At 48.4% G+C, this 11,669-nt stretch overlaps 1 protein-coding gene across 1 annotated transcript; it reads left to right on the forward strand.

The window, feature by feature from the left end:
- Nucleotides 1-1,388: 1,388 nt before the first annotated feature.
- LOC148885911 (uncharacterized) lies at nt 1,389-11,130 on the forward strand. Its single transcript, XM_089019349.1, has 5 exons — nt 1,389-1,392; nt 6,142-6,258; nt 9,352-9,747; nt 9,898-10,079; nt 10,180-11,130. The coding sequence occupies exons 1-5, from the start codon at nt 1,389-1,391 to the stop codon at nt 10,717-10,719; spliced, it is 1,239 nt and encodes a 412-aa protein (XP_088875475.1). The 3' UTR covers nt 10,720-11,130.
- The last annotated feature ends 539 nt before the right edge of the window (nt 11,131-11,669 follow it).

Consider the following 11,669-nt stretch of genomic DNA (forward strand, 5'->3'; position numbering starts at 1 on the left):
CATCCTTCCTTACGGCTTGTGTACAGTCTCAGGGTGCTGGATTTGGGATGGAACCCTCCATGCATGGTGAGTTTTCGGGTCTTAACATCCGTGGTCTGAATCTCTTCCTTTGGCCACCTTATTATTCCTGCATTGTATCTGATCACTGGCAGGGCATAGCCGTTTATTTCCCGGGTCTTGTTCTTGCCATTGAGCTGGCTTCTTAGGACTTGCCTCACCCGCTGGAGGTATTTGGTTGTAGCTGCTTTCCTTGTTGCTAATTCGAGGTTGCCATTGGCCTGTGGTATACCGAGGTACTTGTAGCTGTTTTCAATGTCTGCTATTGTTCCTTCAGGGAGTGAGACCCCTTCAGTGCGGACTACCTTGACCCTCTTAGTCACCATCCGACTACATTTCTCCAGCCCGAATGGCATCCCGATATCACTGCTGTAGATCCTGGTTGTGTGGATCAAGTAGTCTATGTCGCTTTCGCTCTTAGCATACAGCTTTATGTCATCCATGTAGAGGAGGTGACTGATCGTAGCTCCATTTCTGAGCCTGTCTTGACGATTATCTGGCTGAGGGGGTTCAGTCCTATGTAGCACAGCAATGGTGAGAGTGCATCATCTTGGTATATGCCACATTTGATGGACACGTGCGTTAGTGGCTTGCCATTGGCTACAAGTGTGGTTTTCCACATCCTCATTGAGTTTGCAACGAAGGCTCTCAGGGTCCTGTTGACCTTATACAACTCCAAGTATCCAGTGCTCCATGTGTGTGGCATCGAGTCATATGCTTTCTTGTAATTAATCCAGGCTGTGCACAGGTTGGTATGTCGGGACCTGCAGTCTTGTGCGACTGTTCTGTCAACCAGCAGCTGATGTTTGGCACCTCTAGTATCTCTACCAATGCCTTTCCGTGCTTTGCTCGTGTATTTATCCATGTGTCCACTTATCTTAGCCGCAATGATGCCTGACATGAGCTTCCATGTTGTGGAGAGACAGGTTATTGGCCGATAGTTGGAAGGAACTGCACCCTTTGATAAATCCTTCATGATCAGGATTGTTCGCCCTTTGGTTAGCCATCCTGGGTGAGTCCCATCCATCAGCAACTGGTTCATTTGTGCTGCTAGGCGCACGTGGAGTGCTGTGAGTTTCTTTATCCAGTAGGTGTGGACCATATCCGGGCCTGGTGCCGTCCAGTTTTTCTCATCCGCATGAATGTCGCCGGGCTGTTCGAAAGGCCTTATGGCATCCGGTTATATTCATGTAAGCCAAATGGGGATGAGAAGGCAGTGTACTTCTTATGGTCCTCAAACAGGGGTACATTATACAATCCCGAGGTGAGGTCCATGGTGGAGAAGAAGACATTTCCTCCAAGTGCTGCAAGAGCATCAGCCTGATGGGGCAATGGGTGAGCATCCCACTGTGTCCTCGCATTCAGCCATCTGAAATATTGGTGTTGTAGTGTAAAGTCTCGTTATATCGATATTCTGTCGATATAACCGTACTATCGATATATTCGTACGCCGAATTGCATTAAAAGGGGGGGGGGGGCAATACGTAAATGAGGGATCTTTGGTATGGCATGTAATTTTATCATTGGGTTCATGGATTGCGTATCTAGCATGCTTTTTGTACAGTAGTGAAGTGAAAAATAAACATATGCATAAAATAAAAACGTCTTTACACTTTTTTAATGAGTATTTATACAGTAAAGTCTCGTTATATCGATATTCAAGGGAGCCCGAAAAATATCGATATAACCGGGACTATCGATATATCCGACCCTGTTTGCATGTCATTTTCTCCGTGCGTGCATAGAAATAGTATCGATATAACCGGGACTATCGATATATCCGATATCGATATAACGAGACTTTACTGTATATATATATATATATATATATATATATATATATATATTCTCGCAAATTTAATGTTCGTAAAGATGTAAAGAGAAGAAGAGTTCATGAGCGAAAGCGTTTGTAAGAATGTGTAAAGTCTCGTTATATCGAATGTGTTTTTCTACATTCCATCATCAATATATTTTCATAATTCATGACATGCAAGCTGTTAATTTCATCATTCCAACAATTCACTTTTTTTTCACCACAAATCCACATTTTGCCCCCCCCCCCCCCTGAACCCCATGAAAGGCCCCATTTCTAATCACACGTTCAATATAAGAGATTTCCATGATTCCCATTAGAAATGCAAAATGTCCAGACTGCTCAATTCGCCTCGGATTTGGCGAATTTTCTATATACCACATTATCCTCTTACCAAAAATTGGCATTTTTATACCAATGTTATTCAATACATTGAATGTTTGATGTATGGATTTGTTTTTGCGAGCTACCTGTGATATATGTAAATATATTGCCAGCATCTCAGGAATCTCAGGCCGTCAAGGATTTATGGAGGTAAGATTCAATCCCATTGCTTTTAATGGACGTATCATATTGAAAGTCTCACGAGCTGCTGTGTCAGCTTCCGCTCGGTTGGCTCCTGTCGTGAATCCACCTGACATTGATGGCAGCCCAATGTTCTCGACAAAACCTTGTCGCTCGTGTATCACTGTTGCATATCCGCACATGGCAGCCACCGTTGGGGGGAATCGGGACAAAGAGTAGAAGGAGGAGGGGAGAAGACGGATAAGGAGGAGGCAGGAGGAGGACGTCGGCATTCTGTGTCAGTGCCAGAGGTCAGTGCCGCATCACACAAGAATCACACTGAGGGGGCTCGGATTCATTTGCATGACATCCTCACGGTGTTCATATCGGGTGGAGGCTGGAAATCTGTTTCAAAAGTGAATTGATATTCGGATTCATGTCTTCATACAGGTCTGTCATATCAGTCATAGGACAATTCTTGTGCAACCACATTAACCTTACATCATTGGAGGTCAGCCTTACACACACACACACACACGTTTCTCGGCAGACAAAAATGGATGTCATGATTTGCATGGTGGTGGTGGTGGTGGACCCCAAAAAAGCCAAAAAAAAAACTAAATAAAGTCAGCAGGAACAAAATCTCAAACAACAAAGCCACCAGTATGAAAAGGTCCAAAGTAGCAAACAAAACCATGAGTAAAAATGACAAGATGAAACAACCATGACAGGGTGAAACAAACAATGACGCGATACTGAATGTTCGCGCCGGGAGTCCTTTTAACTGTCACTGATTAAAACGACAAACACCTGTGCAATTAGAGATGGGGCCGGACAGTGCCACTCGTTGGCCGCAAACCAAAGCGTGACAATGGGGTTGTATTGTACAGTATTTGCTCTCATTTAACTGAATGGATGCATTTACAGTGATACCCTGCAGTGCAGACATGGTTTGTTATGGAGTGGATACTTTTGTTTTTTTTTTTGGGGGGGGGGGGGGCAAAAAAGACCCCACCACAGGCTAGTGTTAAGCCGAAGAGGACACAAAAGAAAATTACGGTCGAACAGAAGAAGGAGATCATCGAAAAACACGAACGAGGTGTGCGTTTGTGTGACTTAGCGTCCCAGTACCAGTATGCTAAGTCGACAATTGCTACGTGGGGCTAAGGGAGTTTCTGTGTTGTCTAAGCAACGGTCGCAGGCAATAGAAGAGGTTGAAAGACTTCTGTTGATTTGGATTAACCAAAAGCAGCTAGTAGGGGACAGTGTGAGTGAGGGTATTATTGCCGAGAAAGCACAGCAATCTCACTCGGATATCATCAAGAGGAAACTACATCGGCCAACACAAGGGTAAATAAAATGACTTTATTATGCTATAAAGTTCATTTCTTTAATTACAATACAATAGAACATTTATTATACATAAAATAAGGTATACAGTGATACCTTGGCTTATGAACTTAATTGGTTCCCAGCGAGAGTGTGTAAGGCGAAAAGTGTGTATCCCAAAAATAATTTCCCATAGGAAACCATCAAAATGAGAATAATCCGTTCCTAGGTCCCCATAAAACATAATTTTCTACTTTATAATTTTCTAAGCCTTAAAACTACACAAAATATACCTTGTTTTGTGTATAATAAATGTGCTATGGTATTATAATTAAAGAAATAAACTTTACTACAGTAAAACTACTTTATTACACATAATAAAGTCGTTTTATTTATCTTTGTGATGGTCGTTGATGGCTTGATGGACAATGGAGTGGGTGGTTTCATCAGCATTAAACACTTGATGAGGAACGTAAATTTCTTCTTTCACCATCTTGAGGAATGATCCGCTGTAGGTGCTTCCTCTGTGATAATGTTATCTAGTTCCTCATCAATTATGTTTTGTTTCGCTGGGTTCTTGCTGTGTACAGATGACTTGTGCGGGTTGTTTGTGGAGCCTGATTGTTGGGATATTTTAACCTTGCAGTCTACACTCTGCCTTTGAACTATCTAAGTTGAAACTCTCTCACTGTCGCCTGCCTGTCTCTTTAATGTTTAAACCACCCCCTCCCCTCACTGCTGCGTTCTTGACCAATCATGTGGCTTTAACCGAAGACTGGGGGCGGGGAATAGAGGACAAAAACAGTCGTCTGCCATTTTGTTGTTAGAACGGGCTCGTTCGCGAACGACACATCACTCATTGAGGCAGCTCCAAGTACAAAAAAAGTTCATATGCCAAGGTAAAATTTTCATAAATGTAACGTTCGTAAACCGAAAAGTTCGTAAGCCAAGGGGTTCGTAAACCGAGGTATCACTGTATTTTGTGTAGTCTTAAGTCTTATTTAGTAGAAAATAATGTTTCATGGGGACCTGGAAACAGATTATTCCGATTTTAATGGTTTCTTATGGAAAATTAATGTTTGGAAGACACATTTTTTTGCATTAAACACACTTTCTGGGAACCAATTAAGTTTGTAACCTGAGGGATCACTGTACTTGAAAACAATGTTTAACAACCTGTTTTTGCCGTTTCATCCAGAGACACAAATGAAATTGTAAATATGAAAATGCCGGTCCCAAGCCCGGATAAATGCAGAGGGTTGTGTCAGGAAGGGCATCCGACGTAAAAGCTTGGCCAAATCAAACATGTGAATCAAACCTCTGAAGACACTGATTCGCTGTGGCAAGCCCTTGAAGGGAAAAGCCGAATCTTGCGAAATACAATCTATTTTATTTTTTATTATGTATGTTGCCATTCATTGGCTGGGTCTCATTTGCTTAAAACTTCTGTTCAAGGTTCTGTCCATTTGATTGTCTAGAATTTCACAAAGTCGCCACATTGCGTAACTGCGAACATATGTTGAATTGTGCTCTCGGTATTGGGTGAGATTGAGCCACTCATGAAATCTGTGCCACACGAGAGCCCCGTTTTAATGGTTGAGTGGAAATCATCTTTTCAGGTTTGCTGCATTGGATGCTGATAGCAAACCAGCCTCTTCTTCTCCTCCTTTGACTCTTTCATACTCTCCACCCTCCCCTCATACCTCCCGGTATCCGTAGCGATTGGAGGCAGGGTTCTCTGGTTGCTAGGATACGAAGCGAGTGTTGCCGAGAGCCAGCTTGGCTGCGACCGAGTTGAAAAAGCGGGGAAATATTGGGCGACACCTCCCCCTGCTGGTCGCTAAAGTCCACTCAACGAACTGCTCGCTCACAATGAAGGCTAATGGGTGACAGCGCCCCCTGGTGCGTATCGATAATAAAACCGCATTCACTCGAAATTTCCCCCGAATGTCCGCCTAAAAAAAACATTTTAATTGGCACTTAGATTTTAAGAGCTAATCTAATTCGTTCATTGCGGCCCTTAATAATTTGGAGCCTAGCATGTGCCACACATCCAAAGTGCGATTATTCTTTACAAAGGCGACGTTTCTGTATTTTGAACCCCCGTAGTTGCACTGTAATTGGAATAATACCACCATTTAGGTGATGCCACACACTTGTAAACCCACCCTGCAAAGTATAAATGGTCATATTGTACAATAGTATTGGACATCGGGTTTGTTTTGACAAAACAGGGATTCTTCGAGCACCTCTATACTTACGACCCCCCCAAACAAGTCGCATTCTTCACTGTGTGCGTTGTGGCTGCTTCATAGATGATTTTCTGACCTTGTCTGCAATGCAGAGACTTGGTGTATCCCAGAAGGTTTTTCTGTTGATTGACTCGGCCCGGCTGGCTGACTGAGCGATTCTGCGTTATCTATGCACTACACATCTAGCTTCTCGGGGCTTTCTTTTTCGTCTCGCTCGTACAAGTGAGCGACCGCACGTTGTACTCAATTTGTTCGTTTGCAGAATATACTACCTGAATGGTGGACGCGTGTTGAAATGTCCAGGTGAGCTGCGAATGTCGGTAGCCTAAAAATGATCCACGATTAAAGCGCTGTGCTGTAGTTGCTATGGAAACCGTGGTAGAAAGCGACGTGTGTCCGCGAGGGAAAAAGATGCATTGAAGTGCTGATAAGAAGAGAGAATTTAGCCTTGATTGATGGGTTAAGTGACCGAATGAAGCTTTGCTGTTTTATCCGCATGTTTGGTTGTTGTACAGTGATCCCCCGCTACTTCACTTATCGCGGGTTCAGGGCATCGCATTTTTTTAGCAAAAAAAACGTTCAGAAAAAAAAGACAAATGACTCAGAGGTTTTGTACATGACTATAGCTTGATTGGTTGCCAGCTTTGACTTTGAGAGAGATAGAGAGAAGAGAGAGAGTGTGTGTGTGTGTGAGAGAGAGAGAGAGAGAGAGAGAGAGAGAGAGAGAGAGAGAGAGAGAGAGAGAGAGAGAGAGAGAGAGAGAGAGAGAGAGAGAGAGAGAGAGAGAGAGAGAGAGAGAGAGAGAGGGAGAGTATGAGGGTGGCATCCCCACTTCGCGGATCACCGATCGCGGTGTTCTGGTCCTCATTAACCACAATAAACGGGGGATTACTGTATTTGGGTGTATGTGTCTGGAGAGTTCACATTGCAGTCTATAACCAGTTTTGACAGTGTGAGGCAGCAACCCCCGCTCTTACCATAGTGACTTAAATAAAAAAAACTATTAACTTTTTAACTATTAACTTTTCCTAACTTCACAAAAAAATAGTCAATTATATTTTGTGAAGTGGCTAGCTCACCCGAGACCTCAATGAAGATAACTGAGCAGTCTGTTTCAAAATGTACAGAAAAATTGTCACGAGCGCGTTGACAGCTGGGCGGGGCTTCCGCTCCCGACGTCCGCCAACTGCTGTCAATTCCCTCATCACTGCTTGTTGGACATTTAAACCCGACGCTGGCACTTACCCAGCGTCGGAAGATACTACGCCTCGCGCCTTGCCTGTACCTTGAATGTGTATTCAGTACGTGAGTTGCTTTGCCCGAGGAATTTATTAGCTACGATCGTGTCGGTTTGTACACCCTGTATCGTAAGCTGTTTTGCACCCTCGCGTGCCTTTTTATTTTTCTTCTCACTAGTGAGGTTGGGCGGATTTGCTGTTTGTCACTTTTTGTTCAACATTTTTTTTCTGGGTCCGCGTTGTATCGGACCCGCGCCTTTTGTTAATAAATCATCTGCTAGCACCAACGCCTCTGTCACCTGCATAGCGATCCACCCCAATACTACGTTCCAACTTGTCAGCTGCCACTGTCGCCGGCGGAATGTGATAGAATCTTCCGACCACTATGGATCCCGCAGACAGAGACCGTATCTTCTCCGCCCTCGCTCAGCAGGCGGAGCAGATCAGTCAATTGGTGCGGCCCTCGCGGAGGTCCACAGCGACATCGCCCGATTGGCCCACCGGGTGGAGAGACTTGAGACCGGTGGCACCTCCGCTTCGGTGGCCGTACCTTTCCAAGCCACGAGCCGCGAGCCTGACATCCCACACCCTGCCCGTTACGGAGGGGAGCCCGGACGCTGTGCGCAATTCCTGCTGCAGTGCTCCATAGTGTTCGACCAACAACCCTCCGTATACACCACCGACGCGGCTAAAGTGGCGTATGTCACCAGCCTGCTCGCAGCCGCTTGGGCGTTGGCCGTCTGGGAGTCTCGGCCGGAGCTCCGAGCCTCCTTCCCAGACTTCATCGCTGAGCTGCGGCAGGTGTTCCACCACCCGGTGAGTGGGCAGGAAGCAGAGGGCCAGCTGTGGACCTGTCACCAGGGCACTCGATCGACGGTGGAGTATTCCGTCGCCTTCCGCGTCCTGGCCGCCGTCAGCGGGTATGATGACCGCGCACTGCAGGGGATGTTCCGGCGCGGGCTGAATGCAGCGCTGAAGGATGAGTTTGCCACCCGCGACGAGTGCTCCAGCCTACGCGACCTGATCTCCCTCACGCTGCAACTGGACAACCGGATGCGAGAGAGGACCCGGGAATGTGCTACCCAGGCTCACCCCGAGCCGCAGGCGGGGACCCGAGGGGGCGGTTTCCGGGTCTCTCTGCGCGGGGGGCACGCGGCAGCGGAACCCATGGAGATGGAGGGGGGAAAGGGCCGCCCTGCGGCGGCCGGAGCGACGCACCAACTCTGTTTGCCAACTCTGTCGGGACACCGGGCCCCAGACTGTCCTAGGTGGGGGCTTCCTGGAAAGCCCTCCAGTAACTGTAAGTCGCCCCAGTCTCCCCAGCTACGGGTCCCGTTAAGGTCCGTGGGCAGGTTCGCGTCGCGAAGACTTGAACTGGACGGCGTACTCCACGGCCCCACCAGGACCATACCCGTCCGGGCCTTAGTAGATTGGGGGGCCGACGGCTGTTTTATCGACCCGCGCGTGGTTGCTGCGTTGGGTTGTCGGGTGGTCGAGCTGGGGACGAGTCGGAGCGTACTCGATCTCGACGGTCGGTTACTCGCCAAGGTCAAGCAGGAAACCATGCCGCTTCGACTCGTACTCTCGGGAAACCACGTAGAATATCGTAGGTTCTTCGTGATGCCTTCCCGCTCTGTCCCCATCGTGCTCGGCCTACCTTGGCTGGGGACCCACAACCCGGCCATCTCGTGGGACGGACCTACCATTCAGGGGTGGAGCCCCCTCTGCTACGCACACTGCCTCAGGTCGGCCGTGGGCGGGTCGTTCGACATTCGACCATCGCGTCACCCTTGGGAGCGGGGTTTTTCTTAATCGCCAAAAAAGACAAATCGCTACGTCCGTGCGTGGACTATCGTGGACTCAATGAAATAACGATCAAGAACAAATATCCGCTCCCGTTGATTGATTCTGCCTTCGCGTCCCTCCAGGCCGCGACCGTTTTCACTCGACTGGACCTCCGGAGCGCGTACCACCTCATTCGGGTTAAAGAGGGGGACGAGTGGAAGACCGCGTTTAAGACGCCACTGGAACAGTTCGAGTACTTGGTGATGCCTTCCGGCCTAACCAATGCCCCACAGTTCCAGAACCTTATTAATGACGTCTTGAGGGATTTTCTGAATGTGTTTTTTATATTTGGATGATACTTAATTTTTTTCAGAATCCCTCGAGGCACATCGCCAGCAAGTCCGACTCTACATCAAAGCCGAGAAGTGCGAATTTCGCACTTCCTCCCTATCCTTCTTGGGCTTCGTCGTGGAGCGGGGGCAGATCTGGGCTGACCCCGCCAAGACCGAGGCGGTGGTAGAATGGCCCACACCCACCTTGCGCAAACAGTTGCAGCGTTTCCTGGGCTTCGCCAATTTCTACCGCCGCTTCATCCACGACTACAGCCGGAAGGCCCTCCCTCTCACCCAACTCACCTCCACCAAGACCTTGTTTAAGTGGACGGACGAGGCCGACGTCGCGTTCCGCCTGCTCCACCCCCTACAGGTTCCACCGCACCCTTGGTCCCACATATCATTGGACTTCATCACCGGCCTCCCCCCATCCCGTGGTAAGTCGGTCATCCTCACTATAGTGGACCGGTTTTCCAAGTCGGCCTACTTTGTACCGTTGACCAAGTTGCCGTCCGCCATCGAGACGGCGACACTTTTGGTCAACCACGTCGTCCGTCTCCACGGGATCCCTATGGCTATCGTTTCAGACCGAGGGCCCCAGTTCGTGTCCCGGGTTTGGAAGCGTTTCTGCAGGTCCATGGGGGCGTCGGCCAGCCTGTCTTCCGGTTACCACCCACAGTCCAATGGCCAGACCGAGAGGAAGAACCAGGACCTGGAGGCGGCGTTGCGTGTGCCTCCATCGTCCTTCGGCCTGGTCCATCCATCTCCCGTGGGTGGAATATGCCCACAACACCCTGGTCTCCTCAGCCACAGGTCGGTCACCGTTCATGTCAGCCTATGGCTACCAGCCGCCGCTTTTTCCCACACAGGAGGGGGAGGTGGAGGTCCCGTCAATACAACACCATCTTCGGCGGGCCCATCGTGTATGGAGGGAGACCAGGGCAGCCCTATCGCGCACGGCGGCCCGGAACCAGAAGGTTGCGGATCGCCGTCGCCGTCCCGTGCCGGCTTACCAGGTGGGCCAGAAGGTCTGGCTGTCCACAAGGGACCTACGGCTGGCCGGGACTACTCCCAAATTGGGGCCGCGATTCGCGGGCCCCTTCGCCGTGGAGGCCATCATCAACCCGGTCGCGGTCCAACTCCGGCTGCCCGCCTCCATGAAGGTCCACCCGGTTTTCCATGTCTCACTCATCAAACCGGTGGAATCCAGGCCCTTGGCCCCTCCTCCTGCCCAACCTCCCCCCGCAGATGATGGACAGAGGACCGGTCTACACAGTGCGGGAGATCCTGGATTCGCAGCGCAAGGGCATCCAGTACCTGGTCGACTGGGAGGGCTACGGACCGGAGAATCGTCAATGGGTCCCCCGAGCCTGGATCCTAGACCTGTCGCTCCTGAGGGCATTCCATGAGGCTTACCCGTCCAAACCGGGTGGGCCGCCAGGAGGCGTCCGTTGAGGGGGTGGTACTGTCATGAGTGAGTTGACAGCTGGGCGGGGCCTCCGCTCCCGACGTCCGCCAGCTGCTGTCAATTCCCTCATCACTGTCTGTTGGACATTTAAACCCGACACTGGCACTTACCCAGCGTCGGAAGGTACTACGCCTCGCCCGAGGAATTTATTAGCTACGATCGTGTCGGTTTGTACGCCCTGTATCGTATGCTGTTTTGCACTCTCGTGTGCCTTTTTATTTTTATTTTCGCTCGTGAGGTTGGGCGGATTGCCCCGCTCACCCACTAGCTTTGCTGTTTGTCACTTTTTGTTCAACATTTTTTTTCCGGGTCCGCGTTGCATCGGACCCGCGCTTTTTGTTAATAAATCATCTGCCAGCACCAACACCTCTGTCACCTGCATAGCGATCCACCCCAATTACTACGTTCCAACTCGTCAGCTGCCACTGTCGCCGGCGGAACGTGATAAAATATGTTCATACGACTTTTCTTTTGCTGTCAAAAACAGACAAATTAATTAAATTTAACCCCATTTTAAACTACAACACAATTCAGATGGCATTACAAAAGATGCATGGCCAAAGGCCATGAGAAAAACACAGTATCAATTTAATAAATTCCTCTGAAGTTACTGTCTCTCCAAGGACGGTCATTTGATTACATTTGTTTTGACAATTAAACAAATATTTGAAAATCAACAAATAATTAATTGTATTTAGTAAAAACATAGTTTCAAATGAATGGAAAAACATATCTCCTGTCAAAAATCAATTTGGAAATAAACCAAATGTATTATTATTATTTATATTTATTATTTATACTGCATCCTCAAATTTTCCCTTTGCCCCCCCCACCCCAAGATGCTAAGTCTCCCCGGATGTAAATGTGACAAATTTTCATATTTTAATAAAT

Source organism: Hippocampus bargibanti, linkage group LG17 (genome assembly GCF_051943395.1).
Source record: "Hippocampus bargibanti isolate YZ-2025 linkage group LG17, ASM5194339v1, whole genome shotgun sequence".
Taxonomy (NCBI): domain Eukaryota; kingdom Metazoa; phylum Chordata; class Actinopteri; order Syngnathiformes; family Syngnathidae; genus Hippocampus; species Hippocampus bargibanti.

What these genes read in the sequence shown, in the direction of transcription:
- LOC148885911 (XM_089019349.1), top strand. An exon ending in ACGCGTGTTGAAATGTCCAG is followed by an intron (nt 6,259 to 9,351) that starts GTGAGCTGCGAA and finishes AATTTTTTTCAG; the next exon opens with AATCCCTCGAGGCACATCGC. An exon ending in CGGCCTCCCCCCATCCCGTG is followed by an intron (nt 9,748 to 9,897) that starts GTAAGTCGGTCA and finishes CTATCGTTTCAG; the next exon opens with ACCGAGGGCCCCAGTTCGTG.